The sequence below is a fragment of the Nannobrachium achirus genome, assembly GCF_963921795.1.
Source record: "Nannobrachium achirus genome assembly, chromosome: 12".
Classification (NCBI taxonomy): domain Eukaryota; kingdom Metazoa; phylum Chordata; class Actinopteri; order Myctophiformes; family Myctophidae; genus Nannobrachium; species Nannobrachium achirus.
In genome coordinates this window covers 39,430,368-39,457,170 of record NC_137832.1, presented here as the reverse complement: position 1 = coordinate 39,457,170, position 26,803 = coordinate 39,430,368, and the positions used below count along the sequence as shown (strand labels likewise).

The window sequence follows — 26,803 nt, the reverse complement described above, 5'->3', positions numbered from 1 at the left end:
AATTAACTGAAATTCCCATGCACGTATGAGGACAAAGTACTGTCCGTAACAGGACAAAGTACTGTCCGTAACAGGTGTGGATGTACCTGGTTGCAGTAGTTTCTAACCAGTTGGTAGACAAATCCTCTGTCCATGAGAGACATCAGGTCATAGAGGAAGAACGCCAGGCTTATGTTGACTTTCTCTGCCTGTTCCTGCTCCTGAAAAACCAACAAGAGGAATCAACAAACAGCAATCAATAATGTAATAAGGCACATACCACATAAAAGAAAGAATACATGCAGGCATCAGCTCCACAAGTTCCTGTTGTACAGAACTCGCTGGAGGCAGTAACTGGATCATCTAGTCCAGTGGTTCCCAAACTTTTAAGCTTTGAAAAATGTTAGAATTGTTGTTAATTGATGAAATTTGTGTAATTTCTTCGTTTAAAACGTGTTTAAAGCCTCATCTTCTCCCCATGAGACTGCAACAAGCACAGAGGATCTATCTCTCTGAAGTTCTCCTCCCCAATGAACAGGTACCCACACCCCATGCACACTCCAATCAGTAGGTGTCAATACAGTGCAGTGAAAAGGACACAATCCCCTGCCGGCTTCCCATCCTCAAACTCACAAATGCTCTGTTCGCTGGAGCGAGGAGGGGACACCCCAAGAGATCGGTTATTTTGAATGAGTTTAGGTAGTCTAAACCCACTGTGATTTAAGAGATCCAAAAATAACATAGTCATCATCATCAACCATACCTTTTGTTGTTTGACCAGGATGGTTCCGATCTCAGCAGTAACTACGCTAACAATGGTGGTGATGTCATCTTTGAAGCGGTCAGAGAAGCGATTCCTTCGAGGAATGTTTTGCTTCTCCAATTGATTGACATGCTGAGCCATGCTCTTCACCTGCACAAGCACGCACACACACACAAACCTGTTACATACTGCAGCATATTCATTCTAAAATACCAATAGTAATATAGCTCTAGAGTAAAATCCTTAGTGTTCATTTATTCATTTGGAACTGTTAAATGTCGATTTTACAATGTGTATATCATACAGAATACTGACCAGCAGCTCAAAGAAGAACCAGGCATATTTATAGGCGTTCTCTCTGCAGACTCCTGTGCTGACCACCATCTGCAGGGCCAGCTCCTCATGGAACTGCTGCAATAGACACAGCACAGAGCCACTCATCACTCAGGGCACATTGCTTCTAATGGTGGCCTGTTACTCATTCTTAACCAACACAGATATGTGCATTCACTCAGAAGAATATAGGCTGACCTATAAACAGGAGGATGAATATGGGGAACTTTTGACACCAGCTATTAATTCATTTACTTGTGAGTTTAATGTCACACTGCCCCCTTGTGGCAACTACTGGTAACAAAAGAGGATAAACTAATTTTGGGGGATCTCTTTTTTCTTTAATTTTTTTCTATCTCATACTCATAACACGCATAGCTTTTATGCACAGGACCAGGGAGGCAGTGTAGATGAGACAAGACATTCAAGTACACTTTAGTTGGTTGCGTAGTTACCTTGCCATGATGAACTTTAAACCCAATATAATTAGATGACTGGGGTCCCCCAGGGCTCTATATTTGGTACGCTCCTTTTTTCCCTCTACACCAAATCTCTTCACTGAAAATAGCCGAACTACAAGCCCACTGTCTGCCAGATTAACGACAATAGGGTTCATGTCATTTATTGCGACCGAAGGTCGCATATACTCTGAAGAACCGTGTCACTTGAGTGTCCTTCCTTCCTTCCGTATCCTCGTGACCGTCCGTATCCTCTGTGATGTCAGTGTGATGTCAGCGAGTTGTGACATCACTTCCTGTACAGGGCGGCTACACGAAATGTGGATAACACTATATATGGAGATAGTCCAGTCCATCATGTCATATGGGACTACCGTCATAGAAAGTAGCCATTGTTAGGCCGGAGTCATTGGCTGTCTAAACATGGAGATGTGGATAACACTATATATGGAGATAGTCTAGTCCAATATGTCATATGGGACTACCGTCATAGACAGTAGCCATTGTTAATCCGGAGTCAATGGCTGACTGTCTGTACAGGAAGTGATGTCACATGACATACTTTTTATGCCCATATATGAGTCCTAACATGGAGGTGTGGATAACACTATATATGGAGATAGTCTAGTCCAATATGTCATATGGAACTACCGTCATAGACAGAAGCTATTGTTAGGTCGGAGTCAATGGCTGTCTGTCTGACTGTCTGTACAGGAAGTGATGTCACATGACATACTTTTTATGCCCATATATGAGTCCTTCTGTACCACATCTCCATGTTTAGGCAAACTCCACACAGAAAGGCCCTATCGCCAACCCAACCTAGGGTGTGAGCGATAGGGCCTTTCTGTGTGGAGTTTGCATGTTCTCCCCGTGTCTCCTAGGGTTGATACCCTCACAAAAACATGAACAAACTCCCCCCAGAATGACAACAACTAGAATCGTCAGAGAAACGCTGTGGTTGGCCAGATGGTCAAGAATTGGCGCGACCTCGCCCTTTAGGGCGAGGTCATTTGGACCTATACATGGAGAAATGGAGCAAACCTGTTTGGCCTAAACATGGAGATGTGGTACAGAATGACTCATATATGGGCATAAAAAGTATGTCATGTGACATCACTTCCTGTACAGACAGTCAGACAGACAGCCATTGACTCCGGCCTAACAATGGCTACTGTCTATGACGGTAGTCCCATATGACATGATGGACTGGACTATCTTCATATATAGTGTTCTCCACATCTCCATGTTTAGGCCCTATCGCTCACACCCTAGGTGGGGTTGGCGATAGGACCTTTCTGTGTGGAGTTTGCATGTTCTCCCCGTGTCTCCTAGGGTTGATACCCTCACAAAAACATGAACAAACTCCCCCCAGAATGATAACAACTAGAATCGTCAGAGAAACGCTGTGGTTGGCCAGATAGTCAAGAATTAGGGCGAGGTCGCATGTCACCCTGAGGTCGCATTCCACCCTCAGGTGTCTTACTAGTAATAGTATAATAGTAAAATATATAATTATACACATGCTAGCAAACAAGCACTGCTAAAAGATTCTGGCAAAACCATTTTCAGATTCAGGATATAATTGGATAGGACAGGAGTCTTCAACATTTTCAGTCCAAGTACCCCTTAGTTGAGAAAGAGATGAAGCAGGGACCCCCACAACCTGTTCATAGATTCCATATAAGTTTCATCTTTTGACAGCACAATCATCAGCGTATTTTGGAATCATGTCAATTTGTGTTTTCAGATATTTAACCACTTGAACCGTCAATACTTAAAAAACTTGACCTTTCACTCTGTTCTTAGTCTGCTCTTTTTCCCCTCTACACCAAAGCTCTTTGCCGAAAATAGCTGATCTACAAGCTCACAATGCCTTGCAGCGCTAGGCGTTGTGAGCTCGTAGATCTGCTATTTTTGGCTGAAGTTCTCAGAATATGGACGCTAGGGTTCAAGTGGTTAACACAATTAGTGCCTCTTAATCTGAAGGTTGCTTGGTGCCTCGGTGCCACGCGGTTTCCTCCATAGGCCGCCGCTATTATTTTGAAGGGCTGGAAGGGGGTTGTTTTTGTTTTTTTGGATTATCACTTGACGGCAACGATTACGTCATCTAGTCACATGACAGTGTGGGACAAGAAGAGGCAAGATGGCTGCGCCCTGCCTTGTGCCTTGTTTACATTTAGATCTGCTGCAAAATGTCTCAAAATGGCTATTTTGTTTAAATGAAGTTTCTTTATGGGCCTCTCCATTGACTTAACATTGAGGAGCTTCACTTCGCGTGCACGCCCAACGTGCGTTGTAAACAAATCGCCGACATTACCGATGCGAGCGGGACCGGAGCGACATTAAGTAAGTAATAATATCTTTACTGTATATACAGTAAGATTCACAGTCCTCACCGTCAACGGCGCCATGGTATTAACCCTTTCAATGACGGTGAGGACTGTCAACGGCGGCGAAAAAGTTAATATAAAAAAGGAGAAAAAAAATTGTTTCTAATCACACAAAGATTTGGAGGACCCCCAGTAGTAACTCTGAGGACCCCCTAGGGGTCCCGGACCCCCTGTTGAAGACCTCTGGGGATAGGATATACTGTTAAGTGTGAAAGCTCTACCTTTCTGTTGGAGGGTCTGGTGCCTCCAGAGGAGCCCTGGTTGCTGGCATCAACATAGGTAGACATGCGGCAGCCTGGGTTGTTGTGGCCCTGGAGATGAACAGGGAAACACACAGGTTCCATCACAATGAACCTGATGAATGTGGATGTGTCCAGCTATGCTGTCTGACTAGTGGCCTATCCCCATGCCTAATGTTCTGTGGGGAATGGATATCAAGTGGGTGTACCGTGTGTAAAAGACATTATGCCATCAGAATCATTTGCATACTATGTGCGCATTTGTGTGTACCTGTGCACAAAGTGTTTGACAATAATTTGCTCAGTGTGAGTACGTGTGCAGGGTTAAATGAGTCTGAGCAAGATTATATAAATGTTGATTTGTAAATGCGAGTGGAAAAAAACTATTTGTGGTCAAAACGCTTCTTTAAAGCCACTACAAATTAATGTTTTTTGTTTGTTTGTTTGTTTGTTTGGTGGCAGCACATGATGGTCCATGTATAGAGGGGATGCGCGTGACATCATCATCATACCCGGAAGTTATGCGGGAATGCCTACTGAGTGGCAAAAAAATACTTTCTAGCCTTGACAGCCCATACAACCAAACAGAAAAGTCCTATCTGATTACATTAAACAACGTTAAACTACGTTAAACTTACTTTGCCACTCGGTATTCCATTCACTTTGCATGCGCATACCCTCTATTAGTGCAAACATTCCAGATATCTGCGGTGAAGTACCTTGGAGGACAGGATGTTTTTAACCTCTGCGTCCTCGGCAGAGGAGTGTGGACCTGGGATGTCTGGGTTACTGCTGCTGCGCGCCCTGGACTGGAGAAGCATGTTGCCAACTGCTGAAGCTGTGGTCCGACTCATGGTGCTGTAGCGACTCTCTGCAGCAGGCAACGAACTGCCTGGACCTCAATATAGGACCACGCACGCACACGCACGCAGACGCACGCACACACACACACACACACACATACACACACACACACGCATACACACACACGCACACACACGCAAACGCACACGCACACAGCTCAGAAAGCACTCATGTTGTTTATCTTATCTTGTTTCTCTGATTCAGGTTGTTTTCCTGACATCTTTCTCAACTTAGAGGTGCAAGAAATGCTCAACCTTCTTCCAAGGTTTTGACATTTTCCAGCAAAGAGTAAATTCTGGGCCCTTTCACACCTACCGTACCTACCCTGTTTGGTCCATTTTAATTGAACTATGGTGTGTTTATTCAGTCTAATTTGTTTGAAAAGGTCACACACATTAAAACTTGTGGGCAGACCAAACAACAGAACACTGGTCTGAATGAAAATGAATGATTCCACGTTCACCAGAGTTTGGTTTACCGACCCCCCAAAAAATCTGACCACCCCAAAAAAAATGTGTAAATGATTACAAGTAAGACATATTTTAATGAAAATGTATATTCTATAATTGGGCACAACTAAAGGGTCAAGTTAACACACTTTACAGACTTAATTTAATGATTTAATGGTAACTTTCAAATAATTAATGATGATCATAAAAGTCAGTCTCACTCGACTCGCTTGAAGAATGATTCCATTCTCTGTCTTCTTGGTCTCATTCCATTATTTCTGAGACCAAAAAGACAAGGTGAGAGTTTCCATTGGAAATTCTGTCCATTACACGAGCAATCATTTTGACCACTGTTTCCCAAACAGTGGGTCGGGACCCATATGTGGGTCACAGACCAATTTTTGGGGGTTGTGAGTGAATCTGCCTTTATTTTTTGTTTCCTACATTTAGTTTTTAATTATTATTTCAAAAGATTTTCAAAGAAATCACCCCAGCAAAAAAAGAAAAAAAAAATAGCTTTAAGTTAAAAACAAATTAAACAATTCCAATGATTTAATTAGAGGGGGAAAATACTTTTAAGTAGTAGTGAAAATAACAGATCTACAATCTCACAATTTCACTTGTTTGGGTCCCAGGGAGACATAAAATTTTCTCTTTTGGGTGCAAAAATATTTGAGAACCACTGATTTAGACTACTTGACTTTTGTTTACAATGTTTGGAATGCTTGACAAAGTGCAGTGAGAACACTAATTGGACCAAACGAAAATACAACAACGTTGCAACTTTGCACCAAATCACACAAAGTCAACACAACTATGTGTGAATGTACCCCCAGTCTCACTCTTGGACCAGGTATAGACATGTGTTTAGACACGATGGTGTCAATACTCTTAAAAAAAAAGGTACCTGCAAGCTGGATCTCTCGCGGTGCGTCAGGCAGACGAAACACCCAGTAGAGGTAGGACGCTAGGAGGCCGTTCCTGCCCTGCAGGTCTCTGTTCAGCTCCAGGCTGTTATGGAGACTATTGACCACAGACACCACTGACTCGAAGGCTATCTGAGCCAAGTTGGCTAATGCACAAAGACATAAGACAAGTAAACAAATAACGTTAGATTGACAGACTCCTACAATAAGTTGAGTCAAAACAATATGTTGCAAGTCGCTTTGGTGGCGCAATTGTAAAGTCCCTGCCCACCACCACGGAGGTTGTGAGTTCGAATCATGGTGCAATCAGCTTTGTCGGTTGCACTGGCCCGTGTTCAGGGGAGGGAAACCCCGAGCAGTGTTTGGCGGGAGGAGTAGGACGAAGGCTCTAAGTCCACCTGGTGGGGGCTCCTCACTCGACTGGCAGGCAAGGCCAGTAGGATACAACAGCAGTGAAAACACAGAAATGGGGGGGGTTCCCGTGGCCTTCTGGTCCAGGCGCATATCACATAGGCATTGCCATAGGCATTGATGCCTGACGGCGTCGCTGGTTCGATTCCTGATCCGGACGACCTTTGCCGCATGTCTCTCCTCATCTCTCCCCCTATTTCCTGTCAGTCTACTGTCCTATCCAATAAAGGCATAAAAGCCCCAAAACAAAAAAAGAATTGTGTGTGGGGAGGAATCTACTGGCAAAACGACTAAATTGGGGAGAAAAAATTAAATAAAAAAAATGGCTACACTAAATTAAAACATTTAAAACAATAGGTCACAACATATTGTATATGATATTGTAATAAAGCTAATGAATAAAAAGTGGCTTAAAAAGGGAATTTGTTCCAATTGCCAATATTCCAATGGAGGTTGAATTTAGCATTCCTTTGAACATTGAAATTCTCTAAAACTCAATTCAAATAGTGTTCCCTAGCCCGCTCGTACACATACCTACTACTACTCCCATCGCACAACATTGTCATTCACTGAAAAAAAATGATTTATTTTGTTGTTCCATTTGTTCCTTATTTGGAAAGACAAATGTAGAAAGGCGGGAAGCGAAGGGCAGAGAGAGAATAGACATATGCAAGAAATGGCGCCGGGAGTCAAAATCGAATCGAGCATGTGGGTAGTGCACAAGCTGGTTGAGCAAAAAACAAAACAATAAAAAAGGATTTTCAAGTATCGGGTGACGACACCTTGGTAATATGGAGTATAAATGAGGTGTAACTCACCGGTCTGCCCTGCAATGACCATGGGCTGCATGATGAGGGTGAAGAGCTTATCCAGCACCAGGTGGAGGTAGAGCACCAGAGGCTCCAGTCTGGAGGAGGACAGGGAGATGATGCTGAGCTTCAGCTCCTGCTCCAGCTTGTTCTCTGCGATCTTCTCGTCCCTGACCCGCAGGGGGAAGGTGGCCCCGCCTTCCAAGGCGTGGCAGAGGGTAAAGAAACGCTCCAAGTGGTTGTCCTGGGTACAGAGAACGTGGGACGTCGTATTAGATATCTTTGTTGTCGGGTGGCAACCTTGGTATGTACAAAACCAATCATTTTTAACATAATTTAAACTAGTGAAAATAGCCGATCTACAAGCACACAACGCCGAGGCGTTGTGTGCTTGTAGATCAGCTATTTTCACTAGTTTTGTTCGAAAGTCTTGTATGATGAGGCAGGGCTTTAATTTACGAAAAAAACTAGCAAATTTGAAACTTGGAGATACAAGGTTTCTGCCAGACAGTGACGATATGTAATGGTGTTTATTTTGTACAAGACAGACAGACAGAGACAGACAGACAAGATGAGAGAAGACAAGAGAAGCACTAAGTCAACACTCCAGGAAGGTATCCTGGGAAAACAGAAGCTGTGTGTATATTGGAACTTTTCCACTGCATGGTACGGGTACCAACTCGACTTGTCTCAACCTTACTCGCTTTTGGCACCAGGTACTTCATTTTACAGCAGTGTACATGGTCATCATAGCGTATCTGCATAGAAGAGCGCTAAAGAACAATTGCGACCTATCTGGAAAAATCTCTAGTTCACCAGTAAAGTCCAGAATCCCTTTTATGCCCATATAAGGAGATCCCTATCTGAACCAGCCACACAGATATGGGTCATGTCTTGGCCATCTGGCCAGTGATGTATATCGATGACATCAGAGATCTTCATATATGGGCATAAAAGGGATTCTTGGGAATACCCATATATGGACTTTTACATAGGTGATGACACCTGCGATGTCACCTGTGATGTCACAGTGATGTGTCAGGGGAACCACAGTGTCAGGCGTGTGTGTGTGTGTGTGTGTGTGTGTGTGTGTGTGTGTGTGTGTGTGTGTGTGTGTGTGTGTGTGTGTGTGTGTGTGTGTGTGTGCACCCATTTCTCACCTGTGCATGTACAGAGGACACAGCCTGAATCTCCAGGTTGAACAGTCCTTTATGACTCTCCATCCACTTGACTGGAGGGACTTGGGCGGGCATTTTCTACACGGACAAAGAGATAGATTTAATGTACTTCAGGCAATACATGAACATATATGGCTTGATGACAGAAATATAAACAGAATGAATAATGTCCAGTGTAAGGAAGCTGAATGGTACCTCAGGTGAGTGCAGTGAGTAGTTGGCCGGCAGTCGTTCCTGGGCAATGGGGAGACAGTACTGACCCGTCTGCAGGCGGTCACTATTCAGTATGGGTAGCCACTGGACAAGAGGCAGAGACAGTGGATAGCTCTTAGTGCTGTACTGTATACATGATGGATAAGGGCTGGGCGATATTGTGATATGAGACTATTGTCTGGATTTGGGGATATTGTAATATGGTGATATGGTTTTAATCACTTAAGCCTTTATCACTTGTGTGGTTTAAAGTAAAATATTGAAAGGAAACTTCGGCAACGCACATCGACCGATGACCGGTGGGGGCTGGGCTAAGAGGCTTTAGTTCACAAATTGGACACCAAGGTAGGTGAAAAGAAATTATTTGGACAACGTTTCGATCAACATGATCGAAACTAAATAAAGATGTGTTTTGTACCTACCTCGGTGTGTGGGCTCTATTCATTTCTTCAATCTACACTAAATATCTTTGCTGAAAATAGCCCATGTACAAGGTCACAGCGATTCGTTGTGAGTTAGCCATTAGCCAATCTACAACATGTCGGTTCAGCTCAGCATGGGGACTCTATGGTTCATGTGGTTCAAAATGTGCTGCTTTTGTTGATTCCAAAACGCCAATCAAATAAATCACTGCATATGTGATTTATTTGGGCTATTTATTAGCACCAAAATGCATTATGATAAATTGCATTAAGGATAAGCCCCCAACCGCACACCTCTGGTATCGTATAGAGAGATTTTTGGGGTGCCCTTCCCTTGTATAGACTTGAGAAATGTGAATATGACTTTTCATGTTGTTGTGTTTGGGTGCCTATGTCTACAGAGGCACTCTGTTTGGTTATGAGCTATATAGAGTGTGGTGGCATGTGACTTATGTGGCTGGCTATTTTATTATTATATTGAACTACGGATGGTGTTGATGGACTGTGGAACTGGAGGAACCCAATCGATGATTGCGATTATTGATTTAATTGCGCTTTTGGCATAAGAATAAATACAATAAATATAAATCCAGTGACGAGTTAACTGGTTACCATGGTTACCAGCTAAACAGATGCTGCTCGGCCGCCAGCACCAGGAAGCATGCATAATAGGCTCCTATTCATTGCTGATGCAAAGAAACGACAGCAAAATAATTACCAAAATGATGGCAGCCCAAGTGTGTAATAAAGTAATGTCAATGATCCTGACAATTAAGCAAAATGAATTGCGATTGTCACAAATAATTGCGATCAGGCGGTTAGGAAATAACTGTGACAGGCCTAGTTGCACAGGGGTTCGGGACTCTTACTGAATATCCTATGAGCGTCTCACAGCTGCCACTCTGGTTCTGTTTCTGCTGACAGCTGATGTGATAGAAAGTGAACAGAAGGTGGTGTCTCTCTGTCAGTCGCGCGGGAAGGGCCACCTTCACTTCCTCATAAAAGTCCGGGGACCTGAAATTAAACAAGGGGGAGAGCGTGATGAAGGGAGGGAAACAGGGGGATGGAGGGAGAGAAAGTAGGGTGAATGAGGATTGGAAGGAGATTAGAAGAGAGAGAGGAAGGGAAAAAGAGAGCAAGTAATCATGAGAGATAGTAAGACAGAGAGAGAGAGAGAGAGATAGACAGTCAGTGAGTCAGTTATAATGACATTTATGACAATATTATGTAGCAACCTGTGATTGTTTAACCCAAAACATTGCAGATCTACAAGCTCACAGCGCGGCACTCGGTGCCACGCTGTAGATCTGCTATTTTTGAAAAGTCTTTTGTGCAAGTCTTTGAATATTTTTGACACGATTCTATAAATGTCTGTTCTAAATCCTTCTAAATCAGTGGTTCTCAAACCTTTTCATATCAAGGACCCTCAAAATGATATGTATTTGGCCGCAGACCCCCAGCTCAAAATATGTTGTTCCAGGGACCCCCCAGAAGCAAATATTTGAGTTATAAATGTTCGCTTTAAAAAATATATATTCAAAGACTTTCATAAAAATAAATAGCAGATGGTGCGCTGTGAACTCGTATATCTGCTATTTTTCAATATCTCATTAAATAATAATCATTAAATAATTCCAGGCCTAAATGCAGTTAAGCATTGTCTACGTACTTGTTGTGGTATGTGACAGGCGTGTACACCTCCTGGACAAACTCAGGACCGCTTGATTTCCCAAAGAATACCTTTGAATTGAGAATGAAACACAAGGTGAAAATTATTAAACCCTTTATGTATCAAATCGGTTCAATGACACAATGTGCAATCTAATACAAACGGCATTAACCACTTAAACCCTATCTTTGTTGTCAAAAATAGCCGAGCTACAATAGCCAATCTTTTTCTATTTATTTTCGCCTATAACGACATGCCCAAAATAGGAACAAGAGTTTGAAACTGATTAAGTCTGTCGGTGGGTTTTATGAATATTTAACCAATGAAAAGTTTTAACAAGAGCTTCTCAATAAATTATAACTTTACCCGATCCATTTGTAACATTTCCTGGAAAGTAACCATTTTGGACAGAAAACGTTTCCACCCGACAGAAATGATAAACTGTACTTTTGTTGAACGGGGTTCCCCAGGCGTATGTACTGTGCCCTCACATTGTCCCCCTACATACCAAATCTCTTCACTGAAAATAGCTGCTCGACAAACTTGTAGATTGGCTATTTTTGCTGAATGTTTGCCCCATAATAAGGACGCTAAGGTTGATGTGATCACTGATCAGTTCTGCTGTGGTAACAACAGTATTTGGAGTCCATGTATGTTTCACAGCAGCACTTACAGGCAGCGAGCAGCTGGCGTCCTCTCCACTCATGAACTGGAACTTAATGCTGATGTTCCGCGCCGATGTCAATCTGTTGACAAAGTTCAGCCTCTGAGGGTAGATATAGAGCAGGTTCCTACAGAGAGAAGACGGGTGAGGGATCATCACACAGTTTCTGTTCATGTAACAGACTACAAAAATGAATGTTAGACAGTATGACTTTAAAAAGAAATCCATTTCATGTTTGCCAAAGAAAGGAGACAGACAGGTAGAGGTGGTGATTTTGGTGAGATTTTCAGAGGGAGGTTGGGGGATGTGAGTAAGCGAAGAGTTAAAACCAGTATTTCTATTGGATTTGTCCACAGGAAAAAAAAAAAAAAAAAATAGGTCTGTGGCATGCTAACTTTGCCAATTCCTATGAAGACCACTGGAGGGCACCCTTTGCACAGTAACATATCAGTCATGTAAAAACAAGTTAACCAACCATAATAGTCTGAATGACTAAGTGATAATTACTATTACTATACAATGTTTTTGACTGACTGCGGTTTTAACACAACACTTCAAACCTGACATACAAGGGAAGGTCGCAAATTCCATAGAGCACAAACAGTCCACAAGCATGTAATTACCATGCACAAGGCTTGCTTGCACATGGAGTCCAACATGTTGAGTCGATATTTTCTAAACAATTACACTGTAAGAGCGTGTAGTGTGTCTCTTTACAGTGCTCATCTATCAGACATTCTCTCAGGTGCCTTGAATTACAGGGTGGACCAAAACTGTTGGTGCGATCAGATGATGAGTGACACTAGCTATTCCTGTTCTCTATCGCTAGTCTAATAGTACATTGTACACAAACGTGTTTACGCCTGAGGCTACATGCTATTTATTCTTAAATACCACAAACTCACCGGTAGATGTTGTGCGGTACCAAGACCTCAGTAGAGGGGAACTCCAGAACCTCTTTGATTGGCCGAATGGTCCTCTCAGCCACTGGGATCAGTGGGATGAGCTCTGAGGACAGGCAGGCTGGTGGCATGTCATGGACTGGTGACATGTCCAGTTTGATGGTACCTATACACCAAGAGACAGGTCACACAGCATTATTATAGCTTCAACGTTTTCAGCACAATCATCAATGTATTTTGGATTCATGTCAATTTGTGTTAACAGATACAAATGCCAGAGCAAGGTCTAGGACGAAAAGTCTAGGATGAAGAGTGAAAAGTCAATACTTAATAAACTTGATCTTTCACTCTGTACTTAGTGTGCTCTTTTTTCCCCACTACACCAAACCTCTTTGCTGAAAATAGCCGAAAATAGGCGTTGTGAGCTTGTAGATCTGCTATTTTTGGCTAAAGTTCTCCAAATATGGACGCTAGGGTTCAAGTGGTTAATATAAAAAAGGAGGAAAAAAAGTTTCTATCACACAAAGATTTAGAGGACCCCCTTTAGTAACTCTGAGGACCCCCTAGGGGTCCCGAACCCCCTGTTGAAGTCCCCTGATTATAGCCATATGACAGTGCATTACACTTGGTAAAAACTGAAAAGAAAAGGAATATAGCATTGAAAGACAACCTGGTATGGTCTTGAATCTCCCTTTTGGAGTAGAAGTCTTCTTAATTTCTGACAAGACCTTTAGCAAGTCCTCATCGCTCAAGCGGTCTCCCTCCTGAAAAAAAGATGCACAAACACACGCACACAGTCAATGGAACACTGATTTATTACTTCCGTTATGATGTGTAAAGGACGCAAAAAGGTCAACATAAATATAACTCAAACGGCACTCAACCCTCAGTATCTTTCTAAATAAAAAATAACATACAGATTGATGGTTCTCATTCTAAAGACCAATTAGTTTGGTTTTGGTTTGATTTCATTCATTTGACTTTACTCGTCCGTTAGCGAGGCGGCAGACGCCAACATTCTGCAGTACAGCCGGTCCCAGTACAACGGCATGTGTCATTATTATGACAACAGAAATGTCAGAGCAAGGTCTAGGATGAAGAGTTGATGTCTGGTCACACTTCACATAATGACAACAATGACAAGACCGTCTGTAATAAGTGTGACGCAAAACTGGAAGAACACCGCTATCTTGAAGCGACATTTACAGACTACTCATCCACAAATACATGAGAAGGTAAGCATACACACTAATGTTATTTTATCACTAAACTTGAAGTACATAGAAGCTAAAGGAAACCACAGCTGAACTGTACTGATTAGAGAAGTAAATGATGCAAACAAGGTGGCCACAAGATTGACAAATTGACTATTCGTGTAAATAGGAAATGTCCTCGAATTGAAACAAATGTTCACTAAAAAGAATGCAACTTTGAAGAAATGTACTATTTATAGTGGATGTTGTATAGGACGGGACAAGTGGAGCAGGAGTGTGTGTGTGTGTGTGTGTGTGTGTGTGTGTGTGTGTGTGTGTGTGTGTGTGTGTGTGTGTGTGTGTGTGTGTGTGTGTGTACAGTATGTTGTACACATACAGTATTGAAAGAATGTCTCTGTATAAAGTACAAGTATGAGGGACTGACAGGGGTGAGCAGGCAATAGTCACTTGTTTAAAAGTTTCCACCAACTTGTACAACCTTTCCTTAAAAAGTTAAATGATAATAGATGATCGTTGAAGCGTTACACTGCCCTCATGATTTCTGTATACTGCTCTGTTTAATGCAGATCCAAACCCAAAGATTAATTGAATGGATAAAATGTACAGAAGGCTCCATCCGTATGTGTACATACAGTACACATAATGATGTTCTTTAAGTATAAATAGGTCTTTACTGACCTTCCACCTCAAATTGTGGCTGATCAGCACAGACATTCTTATTTTGTAATGGGAATATATAAGTGGAATGCGTGACATGGCATGGTGGATGAAAACACATGAAAACATTATCCACACGCCTTCCTTCTGTCTCTCTAGCATGAGTGGAATGTAGGTATATCTGTTGTGTCTCAAGGAAACAATAATACTTGACATTTTACAAATGACTTGCCATGAACAGGTATGCATGCAGTCATGTGTGTGTGTGTGTGTGTGTGTGTGTGTGTGTGTGTGTGTGTGTGTGTGTGTGTGTGTGTGTGTGTGTGTGTGTGTGTGTGTGTGTGTGCGCACGTGCGTGCGTGTGTGTGTGTGTCATCAGAATTGGCGAGCAGAGCAGAGCAGAAACTAACAGGCCTTGGGTTTCTTTTTTTTTTAAACTTCAAACTAACATTTATTGTACGATTAATTCAAATTGATGTAAACTGCTGTTTGTGTCATGAGTACATCAACACAGAACATGAATATTAGGCGCTGATAAAGCTAAGTGATTGTATTTTGACACAAGATCAATTTTTACCTGGAACAGATGCATCAACCTGTATGAATGAGGCATCACCAAATTAAACGTTAGTGGATTGTTTACTCGCCACGCTCCAAGTGTACAAGGACCATTAGTCTCACAAAGACGTACCAAATGATGATTAAATTAGTTGTGTGTGATCAATCTTACCTGCTTGAATAAAGTGCTGATGGTGATGTTAGCAGGTTTGAAGCCAGCAACATTATACGGTTGATCCTCTAGGGTGCTGAAACGTTCCGAGTTCCTCCTGGGAAGCTGTGAGTGTGCTCTCCTGTCCATACTGCTGGACTTACCTGCAGGAAACATGTACAGGCACAAGAGACCAATTAAAACTGCCCAGCTGTTAATTTTAGCCAATCTCTAAAATGATCCACAAAATGTGTTCACTGATGAAATACCAGATTTCAGGCACAAATGAGATACTCTAGATATGCACACAGTCAGGCGCACACAATCACAAAACACATACGTCCATAGCTGTCTGAGTCTGGGACATCCCGCTCTAGCGTGGCAGTGCTGATGACATCCATTATATTGATGGTGGCCCAGGCGAAGGGCATGCGATAGCGACCCAGCCTCTCACAGAACACCTCTGCCTGCTTTCGCAACTTATCCAGCTTGTCCTTGTTCTAAGGAAAAAAGAAAAAAAAAACAAGATTAACCATTTCAACCAACCCCATATACTTTGTTGACCGGAGTCCCCCTCAACACCAAATATCTTTGCCGAAAATAGATCCACAAAAAAGAGACAGACAGACATACAAATGAATGTAGAAGACTGTCTGGTGGGGGGTTGAAGGGGTTATGCAGGTCAGGTCATCCTCCTCAGAAGGCAGCGTGGAAGCATGGAGACCCACAGAGTCTAAAGATTAGACCATAGAACCTGGATCTCACATACGTAGACACACGCTGAGCAGCTATTTTTGCTGAATGTTCGCCCCCAGAGTTCATGTGGTTAAAGTCAGAATTAAAATGTTGCCACAGGGCACCCAGTAGCTGAGAGGTCAAGGTGCCTACCACATAGGTTCAAATGCCAGACAGAAAGTCTCCAAATGGTCCGCCAGACAGACCATTTGCTGCATGTCACTCCCCTGCTCTACCCGTTTCATATCTATCTCCAATGTCGCTATCTAAGGCTCAGACAAAATGATAATATGTTAACACCACCAGGCTTTAGATGTTGTCCAGAGAAGTATAAGTAAGTATTACATATCTTCAGTGTACACAAAGGATGTGACATGTAATTGGGTTGTGTTTTGTTCTTGGTTACAAGAATACCTTTGTGGAATCATTCTCCCTCAGGGTTGTGTAGGGTTCAGCGCAGTCTCCGATCTCTCCTTGCTGAAGCACCTTTTCGATCTGAAACAAGGACAGCGAGAACATGACTCAACAGGCCAGCTGAACACTTAAACATGAAGACATACATTTGTCCAAAGAACAGTATGTAATGGATGTCTGTTGAGTAATGTATACACAGTCAAATCCTATTCATCTCTGAAAGTCGAACACTGAGGATTTTACTATGTACAAGTCTGAGCGATGGCCACTCAACAGGCCTGAAAAAACAATCAGTCTTTATAAAAGAAGTTTTAATATTATAAGAGCAGAGCAATTTTAGGTCAGTGAATAGCTGAATTTTACAATGTTGTGAGTTTTAGAAGAGATGTTCTCATTTCTCGAGAAATAATCATTCAGCATGGAAGAAAAACACAAAAAACAACTAATCAACTAACAAAGTCTTGATCCACTAGGATCAAAATGACAAATTAATTGATTATTTGACTGTTGAGTGTTGGCAGCCCTAGTACCTACTGTACTACTACTGTACATGACTGCTCTATGCAGCCTTACCTTGATGACCAGGTAGATGTCTGGTGAGGGGTATGTGATGGAAAATATGGCAGACCTGGCCAGGGTCGAGACGTCCACGTTTGGTGTGTGGGCCTTCAAGAAACCCTTTAACTGGTCCGGAATCAGATCACAGTAGAAGTTCTCCGATATCTGGACAAACAAGCAGAAAATATAATTATGATATATTAAAAGCACATACTGTATGTGGTTGTTTACTACTTACCGTAATGCTGTTTTCTTTTTTTTTTCTGCCATACATTTGTGAGCATAGGAGAACACACAATTCCACCCAAAGAGGATATAACATTCCATAATGGAATCCCCACTGTACACATGGCGGGGAAATGAAATCAATATCCACAATGTTACCTGATGCTCATTTTATTTATTCAACTCATCAACAGGAGCAAGCAGGGCTTTTTGGGGAAAGGCTGTGTGTGGAATGCTATCCCCTCAGTCCGATCTGTCGTTTCTCCAGTTGCCTCCCCTGTGACCCCCAGGCTACGAACATGACCATATGCCCTGACCCCTCCTGTTGTGAGAGTCATGTGATCCTCTCCATTAACAAGCCATTAATTCTTCCCCCCCTTCATTCCTTTCTCCTTGTCAGACCCCTGTCCGGCCTCTTTTGAGGTTCATCTTAAAAAGCAGTTGAAGGCCAGTTGGAAAGTCATAACGATCTGAAAGGTTATTCTTAGAGTGTAAATTATTTAATACTTAGGTTCTTTAGATTAACCCTGTTGTCTAAAATAACAATAAATAGCTCAGGACCCACGTTGAAACATGCTGTGAGCTTGTAGAACTACTGTTTTCACATGTTTTTGACAATGTTTGCCTATAATAAGATGCCCAATATGGGGATGTAAGGTTGAAAGTGAGTAACTAAGTATAATACAGGGATTACAACTATGTTATTGTAATGCAGGTAGGTACAGCATGTTGTAATTATCCAACTACTAATAATACTAAAAGATGACTTTGGCCAGGCATTTTGAGTCACATTCATATAGGGTCCTCAGAGTGACAGCCCTCAGGAGATCACAGTAATGTGGAGAAGTGAAACCATAATGACATTTTTAAATGCTACTTGTGTTCATGAATATCTGTTTGTTGCTGTCTGGTAGCTGAAAACAACTGGCTTAACTCAAGGATATTGTCTTGACATTCACACTCAGTTGTAAATGTCAAAGAATCAATCAAACCTAATAAAAGTGAAAACTGTAAGCTTGACAATGCATTCATTTATGTAGCTTTTAAAAGTCCAAGAGCTAAATCAAAACGGTTCAGGCTCCAATTAATTACAATGAAGACTTCACAGGAGAAATTCCCCTCATGTCAGGCCAATCTTTTGTGCATTTAATGGGACATGAAGCAGACCAGAATTTTATTTTCCAGAGCAACTGTTTTAAGTACTTTCCTCTTCATCCATCACAAACACAGACAATTCCTAGCCTAATAATTATGATGTATTTCACTCCTCACGATAGATATTTGTCACAAAACATTGTACAGTGTAGCCATTAATCGTGTATGTTCAGTTGATCAGAAGCAGCACCCGTGTTGGTGCGCAAAATCCTCTGTATGCACAGTACCCTATCTTATACAAAAGCCCCGGTGAGAGGTCCGGAAGGATAGGATTTATAACTGGAGAATTATATGGAATTATATGAACATCTGCAGCAGATTTCAAGAATGTGAAACAACAAACAGTGCTTCTAGTGAGCCGCAGTGCAGCAGCCACGGAGACAGGATAGAGGCGAAAGGGAGAATGGAAGGAAATTGGACAATATTATGACAGAAACGTGAGGGAACAGGATTCTAGATAAAGGACATGGAGGAGAGACAGAGAAACCAAGAGCAAGATACAAAGAGAGAAAAGAACAATATGTTTCAATTTCCAGCCTCATCAAGTCATAATTGAGTAACAAGCTGGAAGGTTTGTCCTCCACTGTGACAGAGATGCATTTCATAACTTCAACACCCTCTCTGATCCAATAAGTAGGAAGTTGTATTGCCCTTCACAAGGACACAGCTAGACTCAACAACTAATTTAATTATATGCTGCTGCTGTTAGATCCAATGTGACAAAACACAATTAGAGAACAGGCTGGATGATTTTGAACCACAACAGTCTTATTACATGAAGTTGTCAAAAGACTGTTGTGTAATGTTTAATATTGTTTTTCCCTATCCATCCTACCAGACCATAATGTCCAACAATCCTGCAGTGGCTTTAGAAGCCAACCAGGAACAGTGCTGAAAAGCAGACAAGGCCAGAGGCTAAAAGCCCATCTCATTTGAGAGATTCCCAAGCACTTAAGCACAAACTAAATCCTTCCAACCGATTCACCCCCCAATGCTCCCGACAAGGAAAACAACCTCTACGGCTGTGCAAATCCATAGCAAACATAGCAAAAATACAGAAGTTCAAAGATGTTGTCTGGGAAAGCAGTGTACGCTACCACAACATTAGTGGGTACAGTACTGAAAGGCAACATGCTACAGAGCTTCCAGATGTCCTGCTGAGACCTAAGCCCTATACATTATCCCAGTCACTACCACAGCAGAATGCCAAACCACTAAGATTAGTGGACAACAATAAAACTGCACAGAGCTATGGCATTACATTCATCTTAGATGTTTTAATATCTCAGGGACCTGCAGTAACGGACAGGTGTGCCCTCAACAGCGACATGGTTTCTTACCTTCTTCTTCTCCTTCAGATCATACAAGGCCAGGGTAGCAAATAGAGGCTCAATCTCAATCTCAAACCTATGAAAAGCAAAGAGGAAGAGTACATTTAGAGACTTATACTAACAATTGGATGGACAAATAGTGTAGATAATGTTTTTCTATTATAATGCTCATTGAAAACTATATTCTATTGTATTCTGTTATACCTCTGCAGAGTAATGTGGCATTGAGAGGCAATGTGTGCACATTATGATGAAATGAGTCAACTTAAGGTTAGGATAGCAGGCCGCCAAACCACCAAAGCAGAGAAATGGATTCAACTCAAATATTTGGCAGGTTTATGGAGCGGAGGAGGAATGAGGGAGAAGAAGATTGAAAGGGAGAGTAAACGGGGGAGAGTGTGTGTGTGTGTGTGTGTGTGTGTGTGTGTGTGCGTGCGTGCTTGTGTGTGTGCGCATGCGTGCGTGTGTGAGTGTGCATGTGCACCGTAGCGCCTGTGTGAGAATGGTTTCTTGTGAGATATGTATAACTGCATCAGAGTTTATATGGGCAACTTATATTCATCCCTGTGGCGAACAACGTTCTCTGCATTTGAACCATCCTAACTATAGAACAGTCGTCACTGGTCTGCCACATTGTGGCGCTCGGGGAGCTGTTCTTGCACAAAGACACTTTGATAGGAAGCAAGGAGGAGCTGGAAATCGAACCAAGGACCCTCCAGTTCCTAGACGGCGGCTCTTCCTCCTGAGCCACTGCCACCCCTGTGTCCCCCAATGTCTTTGTATAACTCTGTGCCTGTGTTTATACTTAAGCAATATTACACGAGAGGGTGTGCATATAACACGGTTATCCTGCACGACAGCCTACCGCAGGAACGAGCCGACAACTTCATTTCATTGTAATTAAGATATTCAATAGGAATTTGTCATTTTTTAATGCCACATTTAGCTACTATGTCCCTGAACATCACATGAAAACCGCTAGCCAGCCGCCTAGCATAGTGTGGGGAGAGAGGCGCGCTTGCTGTCTTTCGTGACCAACGCAGCTGATTTCTTTACTTGATGAGAGACAGTGCATCTGTGCTCGTTATATGCACGGTTGGAGAGCCTGTTTTCCATTGAGAGCCCCGACTACCTGTTGTATAATTTATAATTAATGTGCTTGTGTAGATGTGCATGCCATGTATACATGTGCGTGAATGTGTGTGCGTATGAGAAGGTGTCTGTATGTGTGATATCTGAGGACACGGATACTGCCTGTGTCCTGATTATGAAAAAGATTGTCGACTTCACCTACAAATGTTGAGAGATGTGGAAAAACTTGTTTCCTTCACTGACAGGCCTTCATGGATCACATTTAATTGTTTCCTGTTGTTGATAAAGCTCCATACTGTACATGTTTGAGGGGGCTGTAGTGGTGAGTCTATTATGAGGTGCCATTTCATTACCGTAAGCTTGTGACACAGCCTCACTCACTGGACTGTTGGTCAATTATTACACGCCAATAAGCAACAGCTGTAAATGTGTGCGCGTGGGAACAGGGGAGGACAAGGGATACTTGATATACACACATATGCACATGCAGTCGTGCACATACACACAGTACAGGAACAGAGGCAGCCTTGCCCAGATAAAGTGATGGTCTAGAGAAGAACAACAAACACTGCAGAGAAAGATGTCCCATCAAGCCACAGCCACACTCCTCCTCCCTCCCACCCAGCTCTATCCTTCAGAGTTGTTTCATGCCAGCGGCAGCGTTTTACTCTAAGTCATGGTTAGTTGTAGCGTACAACAAGAATGCACTGTCTGCTAAGTACTGCGTAAAAGGTCACATTCTCATAAAAAGAAGTCAGTAGCGCGCATGTTGATCATGCCTCTATAATGCAACTCTCTGTTGATTCCCCCGTCATAAGTTCTGAGATCAGATGGCAGCTGTATAATTTATACAGTTACTATTGCCCCCGTCCTCCTCAAATTGACATACTTGATGGCCTGACAGCGGACGAGGATGCGGTCGCCCATATGTTCCTTTGGGCGTTCAGGGATGGGGCGGATCTCCACTGCATCGTCCTGCACAGAACAAGAATACTTTTACAATCAAACAATGTACATACAGTATATCCACATGTGTCTGTGCTGTATCAGCATGTAGGTTTTCTTCTATACCCAGTATGTGTGATTGTGTGTATTGCCTAATAATTGTACTCAAACTGTAGTACACCAGTGTACTGGGGAGGAAATAGCCAATATACAAGCTCACAATGCATCAGTCCTGCCATTCTCTTTGGTCTCACCCATTGTTTCCCAAACAAGGATCCCAGACTAGATGGGAACCAGTCTGCGTCTGGCGTCTGGCTACGAGAGGCTAGTCCCAGACTACCTGACCTATGGGTTTATGGATCGAAAGTAAATATCCCTTTTTCTTTTCTTTTTTTACCTTTCCGACTAAATACATTTCCCAACATTTTTCAAAAGATTTTCAAAAATAAAGAACATTTTTAAATCATAAAAGTTTCAAACAAAATGTCAAATTGTTTTCAAAAGGTTTATAGGGGGGGAAAAAGAAAAAAGAAAGAAAATAAACCCAAACAGCTATTTTTTACATTTTAAAACAAATAGGGCTCAATATATTTTTCGATGTTTATTTCAGCACATTTTCGGGATCTCACCCTGAAAAACTATGGGAGCCCCTGCCCTGCTCTCACCTCATCAGCTGGAGGGTAGAGAGCAAACAGCTCGGGGTGCCTGTTGCTGAGCCGGCTCTCTTGGTTGAAGCGATCCAGCTCTTCGTGGCTACTGAAACACAACAGCCCCTCCACTCTGGGGTCGGGGGTCAAACACCGCAGGTCAAAGTCCGAGGAGGTCAGCGTGCGGCCGCTTTCATCACTCAACACCACCAGCGACGGAGATTTCACCTGGGGCACAGAGAGGGTGGAAGAGAAGAAAAGAGAAAGAGAGTTGATGCATGTGAATGGGACATGAGAGAGATGGAAGGTAAAACAGAGAGAGGAGAGACACACAGAGTGGGAGGTTATACAAGGGACAGAATGAATGAATGCCACAGGAAGCATTATTTAGAGCAGGGGTTCCCAAACCTTTTTGGCTTGGGGCACCCCTATAAATATTTTTTTTCATCCGAGGCACCCCTAAATTATTATATTCCTCATTTTCACTCCCAGCACCTTATATTTATAGCATATTTTAGCGATTTATGTTGCGAGGAAAGCGAGATAATAGCCGTTTTGGTTAGAACTGACTGAAAATAACTTTGTACTTCAAGTTTAAAATGATGCTAAATATATTTTTAAATGTCCAAATAAATGTCAAATATTATCAAATTGTCTCGTGGCATCCCTGGACTGCCGTCGCGGCACCCCAGGGTGCCACGTCATGCAAGTGTTGTTTGTGTCATGAATACATTCACTCAGAACGCGAATATTACGTGGCCATAAGCCTGTATGAATGAGGGTTTAACTATATGAATAGTTCGATGCGAAATATTTGATTGTTTATGGATCATGCTCCAGATGTCTGCACTTCTTATTTCAAGGTTTGAGGATTGAGAGACAACCAATGAATTCTATCCTTTGGGTAATATAAAAGTGAAGACAGATTACAAGGAGTATCTGAATATTTGCCACGTAATATCACTACTCTCACACGCTGAACTATCTCTCTCATCATTGTTAAATCCTTTGTCCGTCTCACTCCCGTCATCCATCAATCTCTCCTCCATTCACCCCCACCCCACCCCAGGAGAGACCACGCGCTTCCACGCTAGTGAGGCTTCACTGTTCACTCTGGGAAAGGAGGCTGCAACACATGATGGTCTCCAGGCTACAGCCAAAACAAACCCCAGTGGAGTATAAAGGACACCCATAAAAGACAATAGAGTTGCCCTCCCCACCCAGTCACCTCTGTCACTCTCTCAAATGGGCCTGTAAATCACTGGTTCTCAACACCTGGTCCAGGGACCACCAGCGGTCCAAATGGACCCTTACGTTACAGGTCTGTAACTCTGAGACTGTACAATGGGTTATCTCCAAGACCCCAATCCACACTGTAAAATAGACTTAAGAGAGTCCTTTGTGCCGTTAGCTATGCAGTTGTATAACAAGGTGGCTCATCTCATTCAGACTAATTGCTTGGAAACAAGCAGTTTGGTATGTTAGATATGCATCTGTGCGTACCTTTACTTTGTCTTGCTCTATGCCAACACGGCTGAGGGTGTATAGTGTTGTATATTGTATGATGCATATCTTATATATATATTTATTTTTGCCACCTTACTGATGGTGTTGCTGTGACTTGGATGACTTCCCATCATGCTATATCTACAGTACCTATTTGTCCTACAGGTCCCATTTGTTTCCAATTGTGCACTCTTGGACCACTTTTCCACCAGGGTTTTGAGCCGGTACGGTACGGTACGGTTCGATTCGGCGCGGTGGACAACCAGTTCTGCAGGTGTTTCCACCTCAGCCCGGTCCGTTTGTAATCGCGTTGAATCGCGCTGACCGGCCCTGAAGTTAATAGCAGGCTGGCCCGAAAAATGGAATCTGGAACTGGGCTGATGGGAGGGTTCAAATGACGTAGTCGTAGGTAATAAATGATTGGTTGAATAACACAGAAACGTGTTGTTTACGAACGCAGGGCGGCATGAAACCTATGCAAGAAACGGAATATAGCATCGATACAATAAGATACAATTCTGTGTGCATTATGTATGTCAGTGGTGCTTTAGTGCAACTTGACTCATCCAATAAAAAGGATAATCTGATGCTGATTATAAACCACTTGAACCACAGTGTTGTTTATGGACAGATTTAGTTAAAACAGTTGCTAACATCCCCGTGAGAGAGAAAGAGCGAGAGAGGGAGAGCGAGAGAGAGAAGGAGAGAGAGAGCGAGAGAGAGAGAGCATCCCTTCTTGAGAGAGAATGTGACGATAGCTGCGTTATTGGGCAGTGGTGATTTTTGACTGAAGTAAAAGTAGAAATAGGCCTACTCTGTTACAAGTAAACGTCCGGAATTCAAAATGTGCTTGAGTTGTAGTGCAGTAGAAGTAGAGTATTGGAAATTATAAATACTCAAGTAAAGTACAAATACCTAAAAATTGTACTTAATTACAGTACTTATGTAATGTACTTATAGTTACTTTACACCACTGATGTATAGCAAAATACAGAGCAAACTTGAGTCGGTCCCGTTTTAGTCTAGATGGTTTTATGTGGTTTTAAGGAGGCAGGGATCTCTGAATAACGAAAAAATAAACAAAAAGACTATGAACTCTATAGTGTAGCGTTCCTCAACGGCATATGCATGTCGTCTGACGTCATAGTAGTTTTTCCAATACTCTGGGACTCTTAACTCATTCTCTCTCACTAATGGAAACACACGCTCAGCGCGGACCGGCGTGAGGTGGCGCGATACGGATCGGAGCGGCATGGAACGCTCACTCAGTGGAATAGTGCCTTTAGAGTTACAGACCTGTAAAGGTCCACTTGAACCCCTAGTGGTCGACGGATCCGACATAAGAACCAGTGCAGTAGATCACGGGATGCCTGTGGCTGCAGTGAGGGCCTTAAGTTTGGCTGCTTAATTAAGCAGACTTGGCAAGGACAGTGCTGGGACTGTAGGCTGGTGGTATTGTGAAGGCTGGGGTGGTTTGGCTAGCAGGGATTGGGGGTGAGACTGCCTGGGCTGGCTGGGACCGTCTGGTACTGGGGCCAGGGATTTTGCTCAGGATTAGACAAAAGGGGCTGGAGAGAGGGTTTGGGAGAGAGGATGGGAATTTGGCTAGAAATTATGTCAGTGAAAGACCGAGACAGGAAATCTGTAATGACACCGGAGGCCTAAGAGACTGGGTGGGACATAAAGCAAATGCTATTCTGCAGAACTGTAGAATAGAATAGAATCACATCACAGTGAAAAGGAAGAAGCAATGCAGTTCTTGGCGTTTGTCTGGAAAGGAAGAGTTCAATATCACTTGTAAGTGATATTTTTTGGGTTAAAAAAAGAAAAAGTCTATAGTCCAATAGTAAACATTGCTATAGTGTTTGTTCATTAACAGCTGTCTCCCATCTATCCAGCTCTTTAGTTAACAGAAAATACATTTCAGGTGGGTTGCACATTTTATTCAATCAGGAGAGAGAACCCATCATTTATGAGCTTAAAATGTTCTGCTTGTGTATATTTGTTTAATTCAAGTTTTACTTGGTTATCCTGTAAAATGTCTCTCTCCTGACAAATTAAATTGTTAACCTCAGCTGGAGAGATGGGGAGAGCCCTGTTACTGAACCAAACTTTAATGACTAATGACTACTACTATAGGAATATAGAGCTATTAAAAAGCTATATATATTTTTTTAAATAAAGCACCTTTAATACGATGGTGGTAGAGAGCAAAATGAAGGCTTATTTGTGTGCAAGGCAGGCTGAGTAAACAGTGCCAGCATGGGAGAGTGACAGGAATGACAAAACATTGCTGTGTTCACTGTTAAAGGTCCCCCGAAACCCAACCGCCCACCCCACATTCAATGTCTTCTATGCACCTCACCCTCACTCTCCCAGTGCCACCCCAGCTGTAATCAGTATGGACTGCCATACACTACTGACTTAAAAGGCTTCACTTGTCCAATCTAGACCTTTACACCAGAGAGCCACAGAAGTAACAACAAAAAGGCAAGGTAAATTAAGTTTCCTTAGGAAAGGACACTATGTGTAATGTATAATTAATAAGCTACTGGAATGCCACACACCTGGCATCAAGGTTCCCTTTTTTATACTGTCGATACCCGTCCTGGGTTACACATCAGAGCTTCCTGGTATCATATTTTCTTTTGTTTCTTCTCTTCCATAATAGGAACCCTACATCTGATACAGTATGTGCATGCCACACTTTATACTGGACACCAGCACTAGCTTTCTAAGAATGATGAGAATGCTACTTGATGTGTGAGACAGAACCCTGGTGTCCTTATTATTTTGTAGAAGGGGAAAAAGAATACGTCCCCTGGGGTGCCGGTCAATGAAGTATATAGAGTTTAAGTTGTTTTAAGAGACAATGTAAATACGAGTGCATGTAGGGCTTGTATTCAGTGAAACACAATTGATATGACAATTTGTACTCACCCA

At 42.5% G+C, this 26,803-nt stretch overlaps 1 protein-coding gene across 2 annotated transcripts in view; it reads right to left on the bottom strand.

The window, feature by feature from the left end:
- dock8 (dedicator of cytokinesis 8) overlaps positions 1–26,803 on the bottom strand; it is an 82,561-nt gene that overhangs the window by 33,971 nt on the left and 21,787 nt on the right. For both annotated transcript variants that reach the window (XM_080739456.1, XM_080739457.1), the window contains 21 exons: positions 22,373–22,582; positions 21,652–21,737; positions 19,680–19,746; positions 16,975–17,124; positions 16,402–16,482; positions 15,593–15,752; positions 15,274–15,416; positions 13,343–13,436; positions 12,676–12,838; positions 11,780–11,897; positions 11,107–11,177; positions 10,307–10,451; positions 8,998–9,099; positions 8,785–8,880; positions 7,634–7,868; positions 6,386–6,550; positions 4,885–5,063; positions 4,148–4,237; positions 1,058–1,153; positions 743–892; positions 87–200 (listed from right to left, as the gene is read on the bottom strand). In XM_080739456.1, coding sequence (XP_080595582.1) covers positions 87–200; positions 743–892; positions 1,058–1,153; positions 4,148–4,237; positions 4,885–5,063; positions 6,386–6,550; positions 7,634–7,868; positions 8,785–8,880; positions 8,998–9,099; positions 10,307–10,451; positions 11,107–11,177; positions 11,780–11,897; positions 12,676–12,838; positions 13,343–13,436; positions 15,274–15,416; positions 15,593–15,752; positions 16,402–16,482; positions 16,975–17,124; positions 19,680–19,746; positions 21,652–21,737; positions 22,373–22,582 — 2,715 coding nt within the window. The remainder of the gene's footprint in view (positions 1–86; positions 201–742; positions 893–1,057; positions 1,154–4,147; positions 4,238–4,884; positions 5,064–6,385; positions 6,551–7,633; positions 7,869–8,784; positions 8,881–8,997; positions 9,100–10,306; positions 10,452–11,106; positions 11,178–11,779; positions 11,898–12,675; positions 12,839–13,342; positions 13,437–15,273; positions 15,417–15,592; positions 15,753–16,401; positions 16,483–16,974; positions 17,125–19,679; positions 19,747–21,651; positions 21,738–22,372; positions 22,583–26,803) is intronic.